Source organism: Psittacula echo (assembly GCF_963264785.1).
Source record: "Psittacula echo genome assembly, chromosome: 2".
Classification (NCBI taxonomy): Eukaryota; Metazoa; Chordata; class Aves; order Psittaciformes; family Psittacidae; genus Psittacula; species Psittacula echo.
In genome coordinates, this window is record NC_137737.1 from 153,004,072 (window position 1) to 153,029,619 (window position 25,548).

The 25,548-nt window shown below is 37.3% G+C and overlaps 1 protein-coding gene across 14 annotated transcripts in view; it reads left to right on the plus strand.

Annotated features, from left to right (window-relative positions):
• PHF20L1 (PHD finger protein 20 like 1) overlaps window positions 1-25,548 on the plus strand; it is a gene marked incomplete at its 3' end in the record, with an annotated part of 58,303 nt that overhangs the window by 19,912 nt on the left and 12,843 nt on the right. For 5 of the 14 annotated variants that reach the window (XM_080610058.1, XM_080610064.1, XM_080610067.1 and 2 more), the window contains 10 exons: window positions 2,767-2,849; window positions 6,731-6,983; window positions 8,946-9,131; window positions 9,338-9,544; window positions 17,010-17,228; window positions 17,417-17,473; window positions 18,740-18,844; window positions 22,160-22,354; window positions 22,695-22,876; window positions 24,798-24,897. In XM_080610058.1, coding sequence (XP_080466184.1) covers window positions 2,767-2,849; window positions 6,731-6,983; window positions 8,946-9,131; window positions 9,338-9,544; window positions 17,010-17,228; window positions 17,417-17,473; window positions 18,740-18,844; window positions 22,160-22,354; window positions 22,695-22,876; window positions 24,798-24,897 — 1,587 coding nt within the window. Of the gene's footprint in view, window positions 1-2,766; window positions 2,856-6,730; window positions 6,984-8,945; window positions 9,132-9,337; window positions 9,545-17,009; window positions 17,229-17,416; window positions 17,474-18,739; window positions 18,845-22,159; window positions 22,355-22,694; window positions 22,877-24,797; window positions 24,898-25,548 lie in introns of those variants that run through there. The other 9 variants (XM_080610065.1, XM_080610066.1, XM_080610069.1 and 6 more) reach the window with 4 other exon arrangements.

The window sequence follows — 25,548 nt, forward strand, 5'->3', positions numbered from 1 at the left end:
ATGAGAATCATAGCAGTCAGACAGGCTCATGTAGACTGCGCTTCATAGTCAGTAAACATAATCTTGCAGCCATTCTAAAAACAGCGTGTCTATGTATCTATGAAATCATGTTCCACTAGCAGACAATATGTTAACTTTCAGTGAAAGTGACTTAATCCTTCTAATTGCAAGATGAAATTTGTCATGCTTGGCAGTTACTTTGCTTAACTATTCTCAAAATAGCACTTTTGCAACTTGCACCATAGTAGTTGTTTTTATTGTTGCATATAGTGTTTTGCAAATGTAACTGCTGATGATCAAACTTTCCCTTGCTACATGCGAATTTCTTACCCTTTGAACTACTTGTAAATTGTCATTTGTGTCTCTGGCATGACCTTTCAGATTTGAGGGAGGGTTGGGATTCATGCTGGTGTACCCATCAGAATGGCTACCAAAGAGTGATAAAGCATTGTAGCTGTTAGGAAAACATTCATTTACCAAGTGTCTTATGGCTGTATTGGGGAAATAGAGCAATAGGCTGTCTGAAGGGTACTGCTTTCTGGATTTCAATTCAACGTTCAGTAATTGTTGCAGAAGGCTCTTCTTGTCTGCCACAAGTGACACAGCTGCATCTGGTGCTCTTTGCTCACCATTTCCTTCCTTTGCTTCTTTTTCTTCTGCTACTGTCACGGAGGGAAATTATATTTCCCAGAGGTGAAGGATGTCACCTGCTAAGCATGTGTTCACAGTATATTTGCGTCTGTTGGAATGCTTGCTTCATCATCTCCTGCTGCAGTATTGATACCTAAAAGCTAACATCTGCAGCAAGCTTACAGAACAAAACACTTCTAGTTCACTATGCCACCTCATGTTCTTTATTTGTTACTGACAGAGGATGGTGAACCTGTAGTCCTGCTGCTGTAGGAGATTATGGAATTGTTTTGTCTTTCTACAGGCATGGTGATTGGTTAGAAAGGTACCTAATGGGGTAGAAAACAAGGAAATAAGAAGGGTTATGTGTTCACAGGTTTGACAGAATGTAGGTTCATTTCATGGCTTTACTTTCTGTGCAGTGGAAATCAAGCTAGAAATGATAATCATAAAATCATAGAATGGTTTTGGTTGGAAGAGACCTTAATGCTCATCCAGTTCGAACCCCCTGCCATGGGCAGGGACACCTTCCACTAGACTGGGTTGCTTTAAGCCCCGTCCGTTCTGGCCTTGAACACTGCCAGGGATGATGCAGCCACAGCTGCTCTGGGCAGCCTGTGGTTTGTAGAACTACAAAAGCTGCCTTATGGACTGTAATTTGTTGTTTAGTATTTAAAACTCTGCTTCACTTAAGTTTGAAAAAATTAATTCATCCTTTTTATTGTAGATGCTGGATTGTCAATATGAAGAACATTGCTAATTTTGCAGCTTGATTTAAACTGGATTATTTGAGTCACAGATGTTTATTTAGGTCCATAAAACCTATATGTTTTAGGGAGCCTAATGCAGAATTCATATCTTACCTGATAATTTTATTCATATTAGTGTAATAGGGCTAAGTAAGCTTCTGCTTTTCATTTAACCTGTTTAGCTGTGAAATCAGTTAGTTTACATCTTTTTTTATGGGCATAGTGTTCTGAAAAGTTTTATTTAAAACATGACTACTTCCCAGTAAACTGAGTATAACTTAATCTAAGGTAAAGAATAAATGAAACAAAGCACCTATTATTTATTGTGGAATGCTGAAATGTGAGAGCTCTCTAACAAAATACCACAGCGTTTGTGTGCATGTTTGTTTTTAATGTCCTACATGCTTCCCAAGAGCCCAGGCTTCACTAATCTATAATTCCATGGGTATTGTGCACTGTAAATTAATTTTGAGCGTACCTAATTTTTCATGAAAAGCAATAGGAATTTCTCATGGATTTGTCAGTTCAAGTTATTTTTGAGAACTTAAACTCTCCACCTCCAACATTGACATTCTCAGGGATTAAAGAGTAGCTTTTATTCAGATTTGTGTTTTTCAGGTTTTATCAGTTCTGCTTTGTCTTATGGCACAGAACTTTTTCTTTCTCTTCATACTTATGTAATTGAAGTTATGGTGTGAAGTAGAGCTGAAGCTATTGTTATACTCTTAGACAGCAACAAACTTTCTTGAGTTTATGTTGTCTAGTCCTTTATAGATTTATTTCCTCTTGTAGTAACAGTGAAATAGTATGAGCCCATTAATGAAGTGATGGATTCTGATGTATTTGCTCCCAATACAGTGTCATTATTGAGGTAATTGGGGAGCTCCACTGCTGACAATGTTAATTCAAAAATTAAAACCTTTGTTACATTTTGTCTAAGAAAGGTCTGTATGTGTTAAGAAGTAGTAATACAACTTGTGATGGGAATTTCTTAAAGACCAGAAAGGGGAGAGATAGCAAAGTCTTGTAAATAATTTGAATCCCTCAAAACTTACTTACATATCATAGTCTTGGTTTAAAAGCCCAAGTGCTTGGGCTGTAGAATGGTGGTGAGGCATTATTTTGCAATTTATGATTTGATTTTCATCTTTTCAATGGAAATGCCAGAGAAGTGCCTCTTGTGAAAGGACACCATCATGGGAATGACCTTCACCTTTCTGTTTCTTCTCATTTAAAATGTTCAGTTTTATGTGGAGCTGTTTCAGAGGGAATTATGTTGTAGATATAAGCAGTTCATATTTCTTGTCTCATCGGTTTTGCTTTGTTTTCCACAGATTCTTGTTGCAAGCTGCTTCTAACTGTAAATCTTTGCAACTTCTCTCCTAAGGTTTATTGGCATCCAAAGCTGTTGTTGCGGATGGTGCTGAAAAAAAGGAAGGCAACAAAGAAACAGCTCCAGTCCTGGAGCAGGTATGAAATGGTAGAGTTTGATTCTTTTGCAAAGTTCCCACTGGAGTGTGCCATGGAGATGTAGTACCTACAACATTAAAATTTACCCCTTCAGGTATAACAGGGAACTGAAAATTGATCTTATGTTTACATTTCTGGCAGAGCCAGAAGTACGGAATTTAGTTGTCTCTAAACACAGTGTTGTATTTCAATAATGAGCTTTTGTGTTAGAAAACTTAGAGAATCATAGAATCGTAGAATGGTTTGGGTTGGAAAGGACCTTAAGATCATCCAGTTCCAACCCCCCTGCCATGGGCAGGGATACCTCACACTAGACCACGTCACCCAAGGCTCTAGTCCAACTTGGCCTTAAAAAAACCCCAGGAAACAGAGAAAAATGAAGTCTCCATGCAACAAATGTGAGGAGACCAGTGTCCCATGGTCCAGTTTTATAGCTGGAGCCACAACTGGCTTAGGAAAAGGCCCTTACACAAATTAAGCTTGTGTTTGCAACAGGGTTTTTGACATCATATAGGACTTCTTTTAAAAGAAGTTTCTTTTCTATTGTAAGAATTTGGTGTTGTAGGCTTGTATGTGTTTTACAAACTGCTCAATGAGCCATACATTTTGCAAGGGTGTGTATTTTAATAAATACAAAAAAGAAACTTTTAAATAATGTTAAGGGTCTGATTTCTAAACCTGCATATTTGCAGGGCCTGAAGGCTGCCATTTTATCTTTGGCTTATTCCGTTGTGTTCAGGCATTGCTTGACTCCGAGTTGTGCATTATCTTGCATATTAAAAGGGCTGAATGCCTAAGCATGGTAAAGCAAGCTAAGGATGAACAAGTAGTCTTGATTCAGGACATCTTTGTTTTCCAGTGATTTAAATCAGAGCCTTAATGTAGTTTTAATACAGCTTTTTTGTATTCATTTTCATTCTTCTTTAACAGCAGCATGTGAATAAACCAGCCTCGCTGCCCGCAATTCTTAAAAGAGCACTTCTGTTCTTAAGCCCCGACACACTCTATAAACAGTCCCTACCCCAACCTTTATTTGCTATTTTGGTTGTACTGGTTCTTTAGAGCTGATATATAATTGCATTGCTGTGGTTTTGTCCATTGGCACTGCATTGGATGCGAGTCTTGTCAATGGAACATGGTTTTCTGTTTTTAATGCTGTCACTGTAACGGCAAACTGAGCCACTACGGTGTCAATGCATTGACTGATATTTTGCATAAAGGTTTACAATGTATTGACATGACATTCCATTTCTCAAATTTTTGCATATTAAAGATGCTATGATTTTTATTGCTACTGTGTGTGATATTTTCAATGTGCAAAAAACTGTGAAATGGCTTACAGCATGTTGTTTTTGGAAGAATCATTACAATGTAAATCTTACCATGCAGAATCCCATTGTGGTGAATGGGACTTTGTGGTTTACATAGACTGTGTATGCAACAGTATAAACTACAGTGCATATTTACTAAACACTTTTTGTTACTTCTTAGACTTAGTAACTCGGCTGTTTCTGTTTTATTGATTAGATATACAAAAGATGTCTCTGTGATTGTTTACATGCTAATGGTCTGAAAAACCTCATTTTTGGAAATACTTAGGAAGCTCCTTTAAAGAGGCATCGAAAATCCCAAATTGTCCTATTCCTTCGCTTCCAACTAAAACCAGAAACCTCACAAACATTTACGTGATTAACTGTGGGGAGGAGAATTTTTGAGCTTGAAGCTTTTTTCACTAAGTTCCTCCCAAACTCCAATTAAAATGGCCGAGTTAAAACCTTCCCAAAAGGTTTTCCAGTAGCAAAGCTGACATTCCTTAGAGGTTTTGTCTGCCACTGCTATAAAATTGAATGGGTAAAATATCTTGTAGGGTTTTTTAATACTGCCATACAGAACATGGTAGAAGTATTCAGGCCAATAGCCGAAAACTGACTTTGTTGATGGAAGTTTATTTTGTTTCTATTTATATCTTTTTAGTTTACAGTTGTCTTAAACCCAAAACCTCAGACGATTAGTTGCAGATACAGTAGTTTATTTAACTGTATTAGGGTATGTCATGTTATATTTCCTTTTGACCGAGACCTGGTTAGATGAGTAACATTACTTCATTAAGGTTTTTAATGTTAAGTTGTCCTGTTAAGAGGTTAAGCACCTTATCAAAATATTAATTTAATTTTTTTAATCTTGTTTAAATAACTTTGTAATTTGAAAGTAATGGATGCTGTAGTAATGTCTTTCACATCTGTGAAGATGACCAATAAAATTGTTTATTTACAAGTTACGACTCTAATTAATTTCTGGTAATACCTGTCATAACCAGCGTAGGTATTCTCTACAGTTCATGGAATAAACTGCATTTAGTCCATGTGTAATTGAGTTATTCAAGGTAGAACTGATGCCTGCTGAATGGGATGTTTTGCACCGGATCTTTACATGATACTACCAGCAAGCTACTCATGCAGCATTCAGGGGTGCCCTTTTGCAGACGTAGAATGTGCACTTGTGGTTTTTTGTTTTGCCTTTTTTCATTTATTTTTTTCTTCTCCATTGGAACATGGAAAGTTCCAGTGGAAAATAAAACTGTGATTTATAGCAAAACCCAATAATACCCTCAAACCATCAGTGTGGCTTTTTAGTTTGGATAAAGTGGTGCACACATTCTAGAAGTATCTTTCTACTTTGGTCTTTCCACTTGGTTCTGGTTTTATTAGATGGTACAGTGCTGTGTGGTGTAACTGGGGCAAGAAAGTTAAACAAAGGTTTAAGAAACTATGTTCAGATATTGTAGTTTGCCATTATTGGGCAGGTTGTAATAAATGCACAGTTTATTCAGTCAAGTAGGAAGAACATGCAGTTAAAAATCTATAATGCTAATGTCTGTCAATGCATGCTAGTTGTCTGAAATAATACTTCAGTACGTGTGTTAAGAAGGATGAAAATTGATGAAATTGGAAAGCTGCATTATATGTTGGTTTTTGTCTCTTCCCCCCCCCCCCCCTTCAGACACTGTTTTAACTCTTCATCTGCTCATTTTTCCCCAACAGTTAGCAATCTATTTAACCCTATGGTGCTAGAAGTTGTGATTTCTTCCTGTGTTTGCACAAACGTATACTGTGGTGAAATCCAGACTCCCAGCACTGAAAGGGGTTGTGTGAGAGTGTGTTCAGTATTTGGAAACTTTTTATTGTTTTCAGCTATTCCTTAAGGAGCATTATCAACTTTTTCAGGTTCTGCTCTAAAAATTACATCTGTGTTTAGTTTTCCTGAGGAACTTTTTGTCTTGGCATCTGCTTTGAGAACTGCAGTCCTCTGAACGAGGATTGCTTGCTCATAGCAGTGCAAAAGCCTGATGCAGTTCAAGAAGTATGCGGACAATGCTTTCAGTCATATGGTTTAGTTTTAGGTAGTCTTGTGAGGAGCAAGGAGTTGGACTCTGATCCTTGTGGGTCCCTTCCAACTCGAGATACTCTGTGATTGTACATCAGTGTACTTGTACACTTGTAACCAAGTGTTCTCTAAGTTGCATTTTGAGGCAGCACTGGCAGTCCTGGTCTGCCGAATATGAAGGAGACAGAAACTAAGAAGTCCTTGTTGAATTTTTAAAGTGGGAGTAGAGGAAAAACGTTTGATTTCAGACTTTTTTGCAGGTATTAGAAATAGTAAGAAGTGAGGGTGTTCTGAATACTGAAAATACTTGATAGTGCTCCTTTACAAGCGAGAGTTTAATGTGATGCATTTTAAACAGCTTTCATTTGTACTGAAAATAGTGTTGCTTTAAAATGTGTTTTGAATACTAAAGTTGCTTTTAAAAAGATCAAAATAGAATACAAGAACTACAGCGAAGAAACTGAAATAAAAGTATCAATTTTTTATTATTTATTCAGGAGATTTCACCTAAACCACAAAGTCAGAAAAAAAATGAAGCTGATATTAGCAGTTCTGCCAGCATTCAGAAACCTGCACTGTTATCCTCAACTTTGTCTTCAGGAAAGGCTCGCAGCAAGAAATGCAAACAAGAATCTGGAGATTCTTCTGGGTGTATAAAGCCCCCTAAATCACCACTTTCCCCAGAATTAATACAAGTCGAGGATTTGACGCTGGTCTCTCAGCTTCCTTCTGCTGTGATAAATAAAACTAGTGAGCACAGACATTTTAAAAACCATACCGTAACTACTTATAAGAGATCTACAGACTTTTCTTTTGGTTGTAAATGGCTATTGCTTTTAAAAATGAATCTGCTTTAAATTAAAGGGCCAAGTGGGAGAATTAGGGGTAGCTCAGTAATTTAAAAGTCAAGTCACATAATAAGGTGTCTGAATTACTCTACCGGAAATAAGACATTTAAATAATACATTTATAGTCGTGGCTTTTCATGTTTGGCTTTCTCTCCCTCTTAAATCTCCACGTTAGTATTAACAGTGATAGAGGAAAAATCAACCCTCCCTTCTGAAGGGGCCTGATTCATTAAAAAGAAAAGACGTACACCTTGGTTGTGGACCTTTCCTCCTCTGAGAAATCCTGCCTTCAGCAGGCTGAATGTGCTGTTGGCTGTGGTGTGCTTCACCTTAGGTGATAATTCCTCCAAATATGTGTAAGAGAAGATGGGTTCAAGATCTGTGGTGGGGTTTCTTTGTCTCAGAAAAATACCATGGGTGTCCAGCTTCTTACCACGTGTGATTATCTGCAAAGTACCAAAGTACTGGTTATCAGCAGAACAGGGACAGGTTTATGCTGCATCCTTGAATAGGCTATTTTTTGGCAATATTAAACTATTCCTGTTTCTTTTTTGAGATCACAGTAGGTTTTTAGTGTTGCTTAATTAGGGTCAGGCTCCTTCTACCCTGAAGAACATTAAATGATGAGTCCAAGAATGAAAAACTAAATGTGGGTTCCACTAAGTCGAAAGCTACATTTTTGTTTCACTTTTAGAATAGTGTTTGAGGACGGAAAATTAATCCTGCATCATTTGTTTCCCCTCAACCTTGTTACGATATTTTTTCTTAAGAGAGAAGTTTCTTTTAATTTTTTCTCACATATAGCTTGAAACGAATGGGAGTGGGAGGGGTGCAAATTTAGCCGTCTTTACTTATTCAGGATGCAGTGGTATAGATATATTTTGTCCCCATAGATCTTTCTTGTATACAGCTTCCCTCCCCATCCCTAAACCAATGGTAAGTAGTTTTCCTTGAGCATGTTCATATTTTGGATTAGGTTAGGCTTCTCTGTAGCAATAGTTTAAAAATCAGCTAATTTAAAACTTAGTTAATTAATAGCTTAGACCTTGTTAGTGCTGTCTTTTAGTCGTTTGCTTCTGAGTCTTTACAATCTCTAAAGGAAATTCAGTTTTGCTGTGTCTTTATTTTTAAATCTGTACATCTTGGACTCCAAAAACTGCTTAAGAAAATGAGAGAACAATGATTTACAGTGGAATAATGACTTAAATGCTTTAATAAGGCAAAAGTTTGTGAAATTGGAGAGGTGTAGGGGAGTGTGGGTGTTTTGTTTTTAATGAATCAGGCCTATATTAACCTATATCAATCCTTCTTTCCTGCTTTATTTTTAAGTACAAGGTTCTTGACCCTTCTCACTGTGCCATGCGTTGGCAGTGTGCGCTTGACATATAGTTGGGGTATTGATATCAGGTTAGAAGTAGACAGGAGGTGGGATATAAAATTAACCACTGCTTTTGATTATTTTTATTAAGTTGTATATTAACACTATCCATGACTTTTTAGATCCTTAACTGTGATCATATGTTCTGTTTACTGTTAAATCCTATTGCCCCCTTCCATTATAAGTAGCCTGATCTCCTGGGTTATATGGGGGGTTGCTTGTTGTAAACCAACAGCCTTTATCAGTGGGGAAGTAGGTGCCCTAATAATGTATAATAAGCAAAAAAGCAGACTCATGTCTTGAGCATAACTCTCTTTTTTGCTCCTGGTACTCACAGTCTTTTAATTACTTTTGCCAGTTCTGCTGTGATTACCAGCTTTGCAAATAAGAGCTATTTAAAGCACTCCCCATCTTTAGATCTCAGATACTGCGGTAAGATTATGGTATATCTCTCTGCTTCATGAACATTGAAAGATCTCTTTTTAGGTCCATCACAGCCAGTGAATTCCCCTAGATCCTACAAACATAGCCAACGGAGAAGAAGATCACAACGTTTAGCCACTTGCTCCTTGCCTGATGATTCTGTAGAAAAAGTTTCTTCTCCCTCTTCAGTTACTGATGGAAAAGTGTTCTCCATCAGTGGTCAAAACCAACAGTCATCAAAATTGGAGGGTAATGTATCTTAATCTAATAAAGAACTGCCCAAGAGAAATAGAATCATAAAAATGAGACCTTTCACGGTTTTCATCTAATGGGATATTTTGACTTACCGTAGCTAAAGCTGAATGCTGTTCCTATGTTATGTAACGCTGCAATCCAAACTGTTGTTTGTTGGACCTATGTATCTTTTTTAATACTACATTTTTTCTTTTGTGTAGTACCTGATGTTGCTCATATGTCACTTGAGAAGCGTGGACCATGTCTCCCTCTTGATTTAAGCCGTAGTTCGGAAGTTACAGCACCATTATCCACAGAATCCACTTTCCGTAATGAATATCCCAGTAAAGACAAGGAAGATATTCAGATGATTACATATCTTTCTTCCAAAGCAGTAACTGATGGAAGAGTAGCTACAACAGCGTCAGGTAAAGAGATTCAGTATACAACCAGTTAGGTGTATAGTTCTAGGGTTAAAACGTGCAAGGCAGCAACTCTTCCTGGGGTCTCTCCGTCTGCATATTCATCTTCCACTGGCTTTGAGCTGCACTAGCACTTTTTCTAACACACTTTAAGGAGGGTCTGAGTTTATGGAATAGAAAGAGCAGTATTTATTTAGAAAAGATTTGATTTTGTTAAAACTTGTAAAAATAACTTGTGAAGTTACTAACATACTAACATACAGTAAATCGAGATGTACTCATTTCTCTGGCTTCACCTTTAAAACTTCGTAGTATTTTCAAAGACTACCAGCATTCCTCTACCTTTGCTTCTGTTTACAGTGGATATTTTGTTATTTGCTTGCTGTGAAATGTTACTTGAAAATATTTATGAAAAATACCCTAAAAATTATGTATGTAGTTTTGCTTCACCCTCACAGAGTCAGCATAGGGCCCAGAACTGGAACTCTGTGCTGCCTCTCACTTTGTACCAGTTTCCTCGCTACTGTGGTTTAAGTGAATCACGTGGATAGAGGCAATAAAGAGATTTGGGGGGGGGGTTGATAAAGTGGTTTGCAGGCCCTAAAAGTGGGTTGTTTTCATCCAGTATATGTTAGATGTCTTATACTTTTTCCATAAGTAAGTCTTTTTTTATGTGGGTGAGTATTACACCATTTTTAATTGGCTTCCAAGGAAGAATTCTCTCATAAGCCCTGTTTTTTTGTTGTTGTTGTTGTGATTTTGCATTTAAATAAAATAGCTCAATAAAGTAAGAGGAGAAAAAAATCCCATTATTGTACCTTGCTGAGGAAGGTTTTGGTTAATATGATCAGTGGTAAGGAACGACAACATTACCTTGAAATATGTGATTATGGCACTCAAACTATAACTTAGTCTTGTTCTGGGGTGGAATAACAGCTTTGCATTAAGCTGCAGTGCTCACTAGGGCAGTGAAGCACGCCGTTTAGTATGTATAGCCCCTGCTTGGGTGTCTGCTCACACTGACAGTGTTAAGGTGATTGCTTCACTTCAAAAAATAGGGCTCAGAAGTGAAATAGCTACTGAGTTGTAGCAAAGCTATTTAACCTGGTGTAGCAAAAGCTGGGTAGGATTCTTGGATCGATATTGCGTAGATTAAAATGGATGATTGTAATTATCCTTTCTCTCTCAAGAAAAATCTATTAATCTCTCTAACTAATTTGTCAAAATAAGGGCAATGGGAATTTCTAATGAGATTCCAGTTAAGCTTTTAAGAAAAAATTACTTAATTTCTCAAATGAAACTGTGTGACAATCTTCATTTGCCTTTGATACATTGTATAGCAGTAGAATTGCACATTCCTGGGGAAATTACTGTGTCTTGTGCCTCTAAGAGAAGTGCTTCTGAGAGATGTATGTTTGCCCGCTCCTAGAGCGCGACTGTAAAAGAAACTAACGGCATCCAACTACCATCTGTTTCTTGTTTATTAGAACTGATTTCAGTTACTAGGAATTTAACTTCTACCTTTTCTGTTTTCTGGATTATTTAGTGTGGAGTTGGTAATGCTGACAGGTATTTATTTTGATGCCTGCTTCCATCATGGGACTGGCTTGTAGTCTGAGGGAGCTGGTTCTAAACCCAGCATCTATGAGTACACTTGCACCTGTTTATTTGTTGAGCTGGGTCTTGGTCTTGGCCACAGCTGAATTTTTAATTAAAGAAATAATATGTTTCAGTTATAGCCACCTTTATTTATGACTCTGAAGCATTTCATGTGTCCACACACTGTGTCAGAGGAAACCACTCCCTAACAAAACTATCTGGTATTATTATTTAACCCCAGAATGGGAAGATGGAAGCACTTGCAATCTATGCTGGCAAATACAGTTTATACTGCTTAGTGGAGCTTTTTGGAATCTACGTAATTTTAAGAGCTCTCAGAGAACTGATTTGCCAACTACCTTTTGTCTTCTGAGTTCTTGCCATCCAGACAGATCTGTTTTGTTCCTAATTTTCACATATTACAGTTTTCCTCCATGCAGTCTATCTAACTCTGTCTTGAGCTTTCATACCGACTTCTTGTCCAAATCTTAACAGTTTTCAGAAGGATGCAGCCCAGCATCCACTTGAGTGATAGAAGCTTTGTGGGCTGGAAGACAAATGTAAGCAGTTTGGTATCTTAAATTCAGAGATTTCATAGAATCAGCTAGGTTGGAAAAGACCTTCAAGATCATCAAGTGGAACTGTTACCCCAGGACTGCCTCGTCCACCACTAGATCATTCAGTTTTGGAGCTAGCTGCCTCTGTCAGTAGTGCCTGTAGGACTCTAACTAAAGTTCCTGTGTCTTTTGGGTTCATCTCAGTCTTTTAACTCTGGTGAAACTCATTTGTCTCATAGTCATCTTATAGGAAGAAAAACTAAAATGTAACTTTTAAGTCCATGTTTGAGACCTCTGGAGTTACTTTACACTTTTAAATAGCTTTCCTTGTGTTATCTGCTTTAGAAGGCATCTTTCTGCTTTTGACATAGCAAAAATTCTCGAGTCATGTTACTTAAGCACACATAATTACACCAAATCCTTACATGTTTCAAGAGAATGGATAGAATCCACTCTATAACTACTTTTCTAATGAAACAATGTTTAAACAATGGCAAGCTAATATATAAAGGAGAGATGCCCAATAGGTGCTTTTCTTTCTCATTCCCGTTAATGCTTGAAATTGCTGAGAAAAGTTAACTTGCATTAAGCAGGAATATTTGCCTGCCTAAGTGTAATTTAATATATTGCATTATTTAGTCAAGCACTGTGACTCTAGCTGTTATAATTTGAGAACTCTGTAAAATCCAGACTGTTCTGCAACTGCTTTTTAAAAGTCTGAACAAACTATTTAAAGTCTCTTTACGACATTTCTGCTGTTTGGATTTTATTGACAGTCTGGATAGGTCTGCTTTTGACAACACAATGGAATTTGCTATGTGCACTTACATTGGACTTGATGTCTTCATAATCATTGAAGTAGATAACTGTAGCTGTGTTCAGAAATTAGGGAGGTAACAGAAGTATATAGACTGGAACAACCTGTGTGTGCTCACTGACCCTTCTGTAAAAGAGCCATAGTGTTTTAGACCTAGAGATGCAGTTTGTGGATTTGGAAGTTTAGATTTCTAATGGAGGCTATCAGTTGCGTCAGTTGAACAAATAATTTTATGTTGTTGAAAATGATGTATTTCAATGACTTTTTAATTCAAAAGATACTAACTTCTTGTTTCCAGAGTGGAGGGATGAGGTGCACCGAAGTGCAGGAGCATAAATGGCAGCTCATTAACACATAGATCTCAAAATCATTGCTCAAAATGAACAACTTGTCATTTTGTGAAGGCAACACTGATCAATTCCTTCAGTTCACAGGCTACCTGGGAGTGCTGTGCATGTTGGTAGGCACTGGTACACTACCAGCTAATTATTGAACAGTGATACTGCTTTGCCTACACTGCTGTATTGGCTTACTTGGGATCAACTGATACTGTCCACACATAGCTAAGAGTCCTTGCTTTCATTTGTCAAACTGTCCTTTCTGTCACTTAGCTTTTCATAGTGTTTCAATTCACAGTCAGTGGGAAATACACACAGAACACTGCAGTTATCCAGTTCTAACTTCATGAAGTTCAGATCTTTCTGTCGTAGTAATTCTCTTTAAATTTGTGATAATCTTTCTTCGTTTCTGTAACTTTACACCATTTGTGTTTAACTATTATGTATTGAGCAAACATAATTTCAACAAGCAATCTGGGTTTTAGAATTGAAGTTAAAAGGAAAATAAGTTACATTTACCAATATAACTATTATTAGCTCTTCCTGTTCTAGCTCAGTTTGGATGATTTTACTGGTAGGGTAACATTAGGTTAACTATATGAGAGAAATTTGCATTTACACTAAAAGAAGGGAATGTATATTTTTACATAATTTCTTGGATAAGTTCACTGCAGCAGGAACAAAAATGGCTGTTGAACAAAATTGTCAGTAAGCGAGATCAGTCGCTCTTTAGTAAACTCTTGACAGTGTTCTTGGTTACCCTGCTTTTAAGAGGTATCTAGAGTCTTGTGAACTAAAGCTGTTGTTACTTTAGAGCCATTTGTTTACCCCAAATACCCATTGAGTATATTGAGCTTTGCTCCCTGATTTGAATATCTGCCATTCTAACCTCCATCCTGAAGTTCCCAGCTGATTCTTTGGGTAGTTAGCTGAAGGCAAGGGAGAACTTTCCATGTTCTTACCCTTCCTAAAGATATTGTTTTGTGCAGGATCTGGTATTAACCTGTGTACGTATTTTAAGTTAGTTCAGATATAAAGTTCATCCTACGTACTGGGAATTCAAACCACAAAATTAATCATGACAGAACCATGAATTGTGATGGTCAGGTTATGATTTCAGTTCCATGTTAATGCAGATTTTGATATGTCTGTTAATAGGAAAGTTGAAGCATCAAAAGCCGTGGAGCAGACTAACATGCAGCAGAATAAGTCACTTCACATTGGTACAGTTTAATTTGCTGAACTGAAATAAGCAGTCCTATTGAGAGCCTATCTGTGCTGCTGCGCTTGTAGCACCGTGTCCTGTGCTGTGCTTGTGCTTTAGCCTTGTGTCGCTTCACCATGCCAGACCAGGAGAGGTAGCACCAGGAAAGTGTCATAAACCGGGCTGGAAAGTGCTGTGGTTTGCGTTCAGTTTCAATCTGATATCAGTCTTCCAGTGATAAAATTGATATTAGAACATAATTAGACATAATTAGTAGTTTATCAAGTCTAATCTCTAAGCATCTTTCTCTCTGCCGCCGAGTGTTAATTGCAGAGCTCCCACGCTTCACTGTGTGGGAGATGGCTGACTTGACTCCTCCAAAAGGAATAAAATTGCAATTAAAAGTAACAGTAAAAATATGGTAATAACGCCATACAGGAAATCTTTTATAAACTGATATTCTTCTTGCTGTATTTGCTACTTGCCTTTAAGACTGTGATTGTCTGCTTTGTGTAATTTTGTGGTTACTTGTAAGGCACAGTGATTGAAAGCCAGACTTTGCAAGTCTTAACACTTTATTTAGGATCTGACAATTTGAGATTCTCAGTCTAGAATGATTTCTGATTCATAAAAGTAAAAGCAAAGAATAACACTGCAGTGTATGCAGGCATCATAGTGACTTCTCTTTTCAGGTTACTATAGAAAGGCGGTCTGGTGAGCTCTGTCATTGAGGTGGATATTTGTGTGACTGTAGCAGATTTCTGCCGATCATAAATATTCCCTCAAATAGTTATTTAGTTCCTAGCTGATTACTTTGTCAGATGTGCTTGTGTTGAAAACTGAGATACTGAAGTTTCTTGTGTTGTGGCTGTCAGAGCATGTTTGAATATCCGAGGTCAGGATTTCGTCTGAATAATGAAGTTTAAATACTGATTCATCTAATACTGAGACTATATTTTCCTTGAGATAGTTTGGATGGAGTATTCTCACATCTTTTCATCAATATGGCAGTGACCTACCCAAATTATGTGCATTTGGGCGATCCTTTTGTGCTCCTTTTAGGAGCAAGACAAGACGTTGATAGCATGATGATGTGAAGAAATGTCACTCTTCTTTTACTGAGGTGCTAAAATATACTCGCTGCTCCACAGATGGCAAAGCAGTTCGTTCCTGTAACAGAGACAAATGTTAATTAGGAAACCCAAGAAAGGCATAATTGGGATAGTGTTTTGTGTCAGTGATAAGTATCCCATCAAGCTAAGTCCACTTGAAATACAGGCAAAGGCAAGAGCCTGAATAGGAAACCAGTCCTGAAAGATTACGGTCTTAGGTGGGGTGGTTGATTTGAGGTAGTGGAAAGGCTTCTGTAGCCTCAGCTGTGGTCATGCAGCTTATGGCTCATGTTAGAAGCCAGCACATGGAACTGAGCAGCTGCTTCTGGCTGCTGGCTGGGTTGCCTAGCATGGTGGTGTCTTGTATCTTGCAGCTGGGCACATCTAGCATTTAAAAGTGCTCTGTGGTGTGGTAGGTGAGGTACTACTTTCCATTGCTCTTGCTGCTCCTGCATTCTCTCTGTGGCATTTTGACTGTTTTCCTGAGATGGCTGACTAGGAGATGGAATAAGTTTCCTGTAGCTTGTATGTTGTATCGTAGCAGAATTGAGTTGGTCTGTCCAAGCCTGGAAGGCTGCTGTCAGAACAGCTCTTGAGATGTTCTTGCCTTTTCCCCCCAAATCCTTTTCTGACTGATGAATTTACTAAATTACCTTAGGAGTGCTTATTTAAATGCTTTTTGTTGTTTTATTATTGAATATTTTTTTAAAAAGGGGAAAGAAGGGGAAGCTCAAGGAACCCATTCCAGATCAGGTTCATATTTTGTCTTTTTTCATATCTTGACTGCTAGTAGCTATTTGTCAGGACATGTCTTTTTTGGTTAAGTTCTTTAACCTACAAGGGGTTTTTTGCGTGCAGATACTTTTGCTGGGCTTATAGGTTGAGAGACGCAAAAGGTGACTGACGCCTCCCAGTGTTTACAGCTGGCATTCAAAACCCTGAGCCCCTTATGAGTCTGCAGAGCTGCATTTTTGTACAGTATGTCCTTGGCATGGGCCTGAAATGTGATGGTCAATGATCTCAATGATCTGATGAAGTTTACATTTCAATGAAACTTGAAGTGCTCAGAATATTGATGAACACAATAATAGAGTCTTGAATGACCTCAGTAATGTTGTTATTTATAAATAACTCTTCTTCTAGTTTAATTATTTGACAATTTCATTGTCCTACTTGGTTATAAATGTTATCAATGAAGTTATAATTTGAGTTTTGTCTTGCCATGTTATTTCCTAATTTGCATCTTATAAAGATTTAAAAACAACTAAATATTTCACTGACTGAGCTTTTCTGAATAGTGCAAGATATGAATTGTCAGTGTGTGATACTGGATTCTGACTAATCACCACAGCATTTTGCATATAATTCAAATGGATTAAATACCTACATGAAAGACAGTGAATGATTTAAATGAATGAAAGTTTCAGTAAGTGGAAATGTAAATCTTATAGCACTAAAAATGTACCAGAGCTTAGTTTCACTGTTCATTTCATGGAATGTTAACTTAAAAGATACTGACGGCGTCAGCACCTGTAACCCTGTTGATGTGGATTTATGTTACAGTGAAATAAAAAGGAAACAAAAAGGCTTAAATGTAGCAGCAAAAGGACACTTTAAGCAGTGCAAGTAGTTTAAAAGTGAGTGCAAATTCCAAACCAGAGAAACCTTCTGTGGCATGTATTTTCTTGTATGTAAGACTAAGACCTAGGCATTCATGTGCAGTAATTATATATTGAGTGTGATGATATTATTACCGATACTTGAAATTGCAGTGATCTGACCCAGCCAGTGACCTGGCTGCAATCCTTATGGAATGCCTAGTAAATCTGTCTTCTTGTTTTCAGCACCCTCGTCCCATGTACATGCCTTGCATCTGGAAATGCCTTTAACCAATAGTCTAAAGTTACCCAAAGGGAATAGTAAAAAAAAGAGGTCTTCCACATCAGTGAGCTCTGAAGGGACAGAGATACAGTGCTCTGTGCCCATAAAGGAGAAAAGTTTTGAGAGTCTGAAGGAGCAAATATTAAAGAACGTGATTGAGAAGGACAAGCATTCAGAAGTTGGTAAACTACAATACTTTTTGTTTCCAGTGCTTTAGACAATAAAAATAATTCTAAAGTGGCATGAAAAATATTGTTTGTATGTTTCTTCTTATGTACCATTAGGGCTTTTTATGATCTATATGATTTGTACAAGAAAGCGGGTCATCAGCCAGACATTGCACTTATGTCATATATTCTTCAATTGGCAGGTGCTGTGAGAATGGAGAGAAAAGGGAAACTGGAAGAGAAGAGTTGTTCAACATATGGTACGTACGGAGCAATAATATTATTAGGAAAAAAGAAAAACTCTCTTAACACTTGATGTTTGTGAAGAGCAAATGTAAAAGCATCAAATATTTCCTAGGCCCAGCTGCACTTCTATTGTTTAGGTCTTAAAACCAAGTTTTGTATATATGACAAGTTTATAGTAGAAGAGAACATCAAAGTGCCCATAACAAGGGTTTGGAAGGACCTATGAGAGACCTGGGGAAAAAAACCCAAGACTTTTTATTTACATAAGTGATAACTGCCTTTATTTCCTTATACTGATCAGTTGGGATGGAGGTGGAAGAGGAGAAAACAGTTCGATGTTAGTAGCAAAACTTTTGGCAATTCTTGAAAGAAAATATAAATTAAGAAGGTCTTGGTTTTATCCTGTGTTTGGAAAAATAGGAAAAATTATTAGAGATGGACAAGAACTCATGAGTCATTTTCCCCTTGTTTTTTCCGCAAGGTAACAGTTCTGATTCTGTATTTCCTTAGAAGATAAAATGACTCAAATTTGTGTGCAGGAGATCCTTAAATACTGACGTTAAGGATTTATTTTCTGTAACAAGTTGATTTCCTCCTTATTTATCTCACTGCTGATTACTTAGAAAATGATGATGGAGTGAAAATGCTGTAGGATGTTTGTCTGGGAAAAATTAACAGGATAAATGACATGTTTCTGAGACAAATTACTTGTCCTCATGCGTATACCAACAGTGGGTAGAAGTGGTGTAGAAAATGTATCATGAATTTCAGTCAGAATCAATTTTCTATGAGCATGTTGCTATGCAGTAGAAGGTGCTGACAGCATCAGCAGATTTGTGATACTGAAATTTCCTGTAGAAAGGGAAGAGGCCTAATATGTGTTTTTCAGATGACGTTATCTTTTTAGTTTGGGATTTTGTTCTTTTGAAAGCTTTCTCTCTTGCCCAAGCCTTTTTGTTATAAGCTGTAAGTAAAACAAATGTTATAAGCTACTTAAATAATGTCACTTAATTACGTGCTTTGCTATGTCTTCTGCTATGATACTTCATATTGGAAGTACTTAAAATGGTAAACTGCTATTCATTGAGAGAGATTCCTTTGACCCATTCTACCAGCAATTAATGAGACATGCCCAGGATATCAAGTAAATTAACTGAATCATTCTGATCAGACTAAGCAGCTGGAAGACTTGATTTTGGATGTTGTGTTTAGGTTAAACCAAATGAAGCAAGTAATGTGGAATGGTATTGCTGTGTTAAAACATTACATTTCTATTTCAGGTAAAAAGAAAGAAAAGGAAAAGGAGAAAAAAGAGAAAAAGGAGAAAGATCATAAATCAAAGCAGAAAAAGAAGAAGAAAAAAAAGAAGAAATCTAAACAGCATGGTGAGTTCAATTTACTTTTTCTTTTCCTAAATAAGCAAAACCACTGGATGTGGTTCTGGCATTAGGTATTAAAGTTTGTTTCTAAAGACTGTGAATGTCATATTTTAGAAATTCCAAGAATAAGTTGTGACTTTAAATGTTGGAAGGACACTGATGTCTGTCACCTCTTTTTTGTGCTTTTAGCCTGTCTTTATGTGATAGATGTAGATATTTCATAGATGGTTTTTCTTCCTTCAAAAGATGTGCTTGCTCTTCTCGTCTCTTTAAATTCTTCATTTGAAGCTCTGTATATGCATCCTGCCTATTTTGTTTGGACATTAAAATTATTCTAGTGTCTGTCTTGCTGAATTTTAGTGGTTTATTGTATAAAATTCAGCCGCTTCTTAACAGTTAATCCTTAACTGCTGAGGTTGGTGTCTCTGTTGCAACAACCTTGTCTGTGATCTTGAGAAGTGGTGATTCCACTTGTCTTCGTCTCACTTTCCTTATTTTGACTCTTTGACCATGTCACTCATCTATTTCTTTCCTCTGTTATTTCCATTGCCCAGAAGGACAAAAATAATCTGGTTTTTAGATATGAGGCTTTAGGTACCTTGTACTTTTTTAGCAAACCAAAACCCCTTTGAAACAACTCTCTGCCTTTTTTTCTGCTTGTTTGAGAGTATTCCTGTAAGTATGGTTTCAAGTTTTAGCTCCATCCCTTCTGTAACTCTCCTTGGCATGATTTCCATGGAAAAATTGGATAATGTTCTGTCTTTTGTAATAAAAAGGTAACTATCCTGCTGACCAGCACAGTTTTACTGTTTCTTTGTATTTCTTCCCCTTTTCCACATCATCTGGTTCTTTTAATCTCCCATAAGATCACAATACAGGTTCCTTGGTTTACATTTTTTAGCATCCAGTACAGTCTTCGTTACAACATTATGGCAATGAAAATAACAGCATGGCCAAATGCAGACTCATTCTGTCTTTTTGTCTTGAGAAGGTGAAACTTTAAATCCTGTCATACAAAGGCTTTCCAGCAACCTTTTCCTCAAGAGCATGTGGAAACCCCCTGTGAATTAAAAGGAGCTTCTGACCACAGACTTTTAAAGATGCCTTGTGGATCTTAGACTGGTTATGCACTTTTCTGTCCAAAATTTGTGCTATAACACAAAAAATGTTCCCAAATCATGTAGTGTTTGAATATGAACTGCAGTAATTTTGAGGGTGGTGAAATACTGGCACAGGTTGCCCAGAGAGGTGGTGGATGTGCCATCCCTGGAGACACTGAAGGCCAGGTTGAATGGGGCTCTGAGCACTTGCACTGGGCAGGCATCTAAATATTTTCAAGAAGATACTGGTAAATGCTAGGTATACAAGAGCCAAAGATAAAACAAAGACCCCAAGACCTGAAGCAGTCCTGTCTGCTTCATCTGTGATTATTAAAACTCAGGAGAGTGAGTTAATGCTCTCCACAGCTTCCATGTTTAGAAAGATGTTCAAAAGTAATGTGCCAACACGTTGTGTACAGCAGTATCCCTGACAGCAGTCTCAATGCAGTTTGATAAGAGTGAGAAAAATGTTTTAAAGGTCCTCTGTTCTTTGAGTTTATGACACTGAGTGTTCGTGTAAAAGTGTTTAAAAAAGAGCTTGCATAAAAATAAGCAAAGTAATGATGAAGCGTTGGAAAAAAGATCTTTTGAGTGGAGTGGTTTTAAAAGGTAACAAGTTAAACGGCAGATTTGAAATGAGGTCACAACTATGAAAGTATATTTTGTAGTAGGGAAACTTGAACATGGTGTTTCCCTGGGCGTTCTGTTTCACGTATTTCCAAAGAAAGAAGTAAATAGAGAAGTTACCTGTCATCTTTGGTGTTGAATACTGGAATTCAGGTGAATTGTCAGAAAAGGCTGATGTAGTGCCCAATTTGGAAAGTTTGGGAGGAATTGGTTGGACTGACAGCTCTCATCTGAGCATGTGATACTTGGCCATTCCACAAAGTGCTTAAGATCAGGGAGCCTAAGGCCTTGTGTTATCTGGGTAGCAGTTGGTTCTCTGGTTCCTTACAGCTCTGATATGCACTGGGTTCTGCAAACCCTATTCATCCAAACTGATTCAATTAGAGTATCTCTTGTAAATTGACATCAGAGCTGTGTTCTCATGCCAAGTATTTGCTTTGGTTTTATGTTGTTGAGGACTTTTTGCCAACTTTTCTTGAAACAGAAGCTTGGCAGAGGTACCCTGACTAAGTTCCAACTTCTAGGGGCCATATCCAATGCTTATAAATATCAGGAGAAAACTATATACCTTCCAATGCCCAACAAGTAGCAGTCATAAATCCAGATGCAGAAAGCAGTGCAAGTAAAACATGAGCATTTTATTCTTTGTTACAGTGAGGTTGACAGCGATACAACATGAAGTAGTCAACTGCTACAAGTAGTCATTGACTTGACTCCGTTACAGTGGATATACTTAGGAAAATGTGGTAGATAATTTGTTTTTGACAGGAGAAAGTAAATGTGAAGAGTGGATTTATGTAAAGTATTTAGGAGAGAAGCGTATTGTGGAACCCATTGCAAGAAAACTCTAGGTACAGGTATTATCATCCACTTTTCGGATGAAAGTGTAGAAATATGATTACTCACTGATATTCAAAGTAGTAAGTTCCAAGAGGAGTAAATAGAGCATAAGACAGACATGGACCTGCTCAAGTGGGTCCAGAGGAGGGCAACAAAGATGACCAGGGGCTGGAGCAGCTTCCTTGTGAGGACAGGCTGAGAAGCTGTTTAGCCTGGAAAAGAGAAGGCCCTGGGAAGACCTTGTAGCAGCCTTCCAATATCTAAAGGGGTCCTACAGCAAGGATGGGGATGGATTGTTTATCAGTCAGGGAATGTAGCGATAACAGCTTTAAATGGAAAGAGGGTAGATTTAGGTTAGATATTAGGAAGAAGCTCTTTGCTCTTTACTGTGAGGGTGGTGAGGCATTTGGACATGCTGCCGAGAGAAGTTCAAGGCCAGGTTGGATGGGGCTCTGTGCATTCAGAGATGGGGGCTGGGGAAAGTTAAATGGGTAATGCTTGGCTTAGCTGTTAAACTTCATTGTTTCATGCTAGATTTTTTTTAAATAAAATGTTATGAAGAGCTTTTACATTTCATATTTACAGTTTCATCATCCTAATACCTCAATGTTGGTATCCGCTACTTCTGAATTTAATGGAAATTATATATGCTTATATGAAATTAATAATATATATTATATAATTAATATGTACTTAATATTTTTCCATTTGCCATAAACTTTACCTTTGTAACAGCAACTTATTTCCTTTTCAGATTATTCAGATTATGAAGATAGCTCTGTTGAGTTCTTGGACAGGTGCTCCTCTCCATTAACACGGTCCTCGGGGAGCTCTCTGACTCTGCGCAGTATGTTCTCAGAGAAGAATACATCATACCAGTATCCAAGAGCTATCTTATCTGTTGACCTTAGTGGAGAAAGTAGGTTGGCTGAACAGCAGCTTTCAATCTGTAGGTTTAATAATTTAAGAAAGAGATTTTTTTTTAAAGGCAGTAATTTGGTCTACCTTTGGGATTGGAGCTATAAATATGGTAATTGATTTATACTTCATCTATTTAAATTAGAATTCTTACACTCCTCAAGCTGTTCTTCATTGTACTTGCTTTGGTTAAGAGTTGTTACTCTGTTTCTGAGGAGATCACGTTAAAGGTATTTTGCAGAATTCATCAAGAAATGCAGTATGCTAGCATTTTACTATATGAAGGTTAAGATTTTCTTCTGACTCCCCCTATATTTCTGTAAGCTATTGTGTCTCTGCACCCACAGTTCACATCTATTTATTTTTACTAGACCTTTCAGATATGGAGTTCTTGGATGATTCCTCTACAGAGAGTTTGTTACTTAGTGGTGATGAATACAATCAGGATTTTGATTCAACTAACTTTGAAGAGTCTCAGGATGAAGATGATGCTCTAAATGAAATTGTTAGATGCATTTGTGAACTGGATGAAGAAAATGGCTTTATGATTCAGGTAAAGAAATTTAGGGGTATATTTTCTGTATGAATGTCTTGCTTGTGAAGGTGTCTTTTTGTGTGTTGGAAACTCAAGTTATGTAGAGAGCTGTAAATAGAAGTGAACAATAACAATATTTGTGCAGTCTGCATTTGGCATTACTCTATTTGGTGTAAGCAAAACTGTTACTCTAGGATGGATTTTCTCTAAGACTTTTATATGTAGAACAAGTTTGTAAGAAAAGGTAACTTTTTTTCTTTATAGCCAGTTAGTAAATTTGGAATAAAATCTCCTTTCCTGCACAAAAATCATGGCTTTGGTCCTCAGAACATCCCAGTTATACAAGCTCTTCTGGCTTGGCCTTTGTGCTTTGCAATACCAGTTGTAGAAATAACTCTGCTCACTGTAAATATATCTCAGCTGTATGCAAGACCTCTGCTGTACAGACATTAATGTTATCAGTACCTTTGTGTGCATGATTTGCATGCTTCATCTTCAGAATAGCACTTCTCAAACTAGAATAACTAGCTGATTTTAGAAACCACTAAGAATTTCATCTTGCTTGGTATAGAAAAATGGAAAGAAGAGCATACGGTGTCTGCACAGCTTTCAGGTGCTGATGGATTATAAATCCTGCTGCTTTTTGATTTGTACTCCAATGAGGGGAGCATTTCCCATCTAGTAATGAATAATTTAAAGTCTTTGTCTCAAGGAATTCATAATACAGCAATTAGATCAGATGCAGCCAACAGTGAGGAAGACCTTGGTTGTCAGTAACTTTAAAAAAGCCATGAACCTTCTTGTGGGTTTTTCCCCTCACTCAAAAATCAGGTTTGTATTCAGCTATTCATGTGGTACAGTTTCTGTTGAAAATATGGAGCCTTTTTAGTTGAGATTTGAAAGAGGCAAGGATGGCTGTCCTGTCCTATGTTAATGGACTTAAAGTCATTTGGAAATGACAGGAGTTGAAAATGAAGGACACAAAGACTGTCCCTGGGAACACACTGAAATTCAGTGCTGTGTTGGAGGAACTAAGCGGGAGTTCAGGCATGGTCATAATGTGGAAAAATAGAGTGGTGTAGAAACCTGTGGAGAGAGGGGGGGAAACTGTAGCCATTGCAGTATAACAAGAGGAAAGGTGACTTTGGTGTTTTGACTACTCAAAAGCATGGCAAAGCAAAGAGGAGAGACTTTCAGAAGTGAACCAGCAGATGTTTAGGACACAGGCAAACACTGAGTTAAGAAACTGAAATGTATTTTTAAATGGGAGTTTCCTGCCCATTTCTGGAGTCCAAGTGACAGCCTGATTTTTTTCCTCTTTATACCTTGTCTCACTGAGAGCAACCAATTTGCTGTTTCTAGGCCCTCATGTCTTACCACTTCTATTTTGCTCTCCTGTTCTCTTGTTTCTCCTCTTTCATTTTCTCTCCATTTTCTTTTTCTTTTAGATTTTCCATTGGTGCGATATTAAAAACACATCTTTCTAGCGCACTGGAGAGATGCTTTGTAAATATAAATATTTAAACTGAAGAGTTTTCTACTTTTCACTGTTATGCTGTAATGTATTACATTATCTTTCTACTTTACTGTAATATTATACTCCTGTTTTATGTTTCAGTACTAAATATTTAGGTGCTAAAATACTGGATTTTGTAATAAAATATTATTAAATATTATATCTTTGACTTTTTCTATGGTTTGGTTTTCCCCCCCACCCCAGTCTGAAAGTTGTGGTTGAGGTAACTTTCAGAACTAGAGCTCTTTTTTCTTTGCATACCCAAACACAAATTGCCCAACTAAAATAATCTTACTCAAACCGGCTATTTAAGTTAAACTGCTGTTCTCTGCATTTTGACCACAAGAATTAGCTTCTGATTTTTGAATCTCCTTATCTCAGTTTTAGTTTCTGCTTTTGTTTTTGTTTTGTTCCTGATGGCAGTGTGAAGAATGCTTGTGTTGGCAGCACAGTGTATGCATGGGACTGTTGGAGGACAGCATTCCAGAGCAGTACATCTGTTATATCTGCAGAGATCCACCAGGTACGAGCAAACCACCTTTATCTGCAGCTCTGTGCTTGGGATTTTTAAGCAGAGATATTGTGCATTGCTTAAACTGCTAAAGCTTTGTCTGTTTTGTGTTATCTGTCATATTTTCGTGGGGCAAGTGATTCTAAGTTTGACTCTGACCAGAAACATACTTTCCTGTTAGTAGCATCTTGTGCAGCTATGCTACATCTTATTCATGATCTCAATTGCCATCGCTTTACTTCTTGAAACTTAATTGCTCCTTAACATTAGTGCTTTCTCATGTTGGTGTAGTCTGAAAAGCCTTTTTTAAACAAATCATTCTTGTTCAGCACTCCGTTTGCCTATACTTGGAATCACATCCGTTCATTTACATATCCCTTTAGAGAGGACCAATTCCCATGGTACACTCAGCTATGCTGAGGATGCCATTTAATGTTAATTGCAATTTTATATGTTTGCATTTGTCCAGTATTATGTAAAGGTGTGGAACTGAAATGGGAAAGTGAAACATGGAAAGAATATATAAAATACGAGAAAATCTAGCACTTTTAATGGTAAATGCTAGTGCACAAGCAGCACATCTTGAAGGTTGTTAGGGTAAGTTTGGTAAGAATTAGGGAAAGTCTGTTTACTTCTAAACTGATTACATTTGATTAGGGAGAT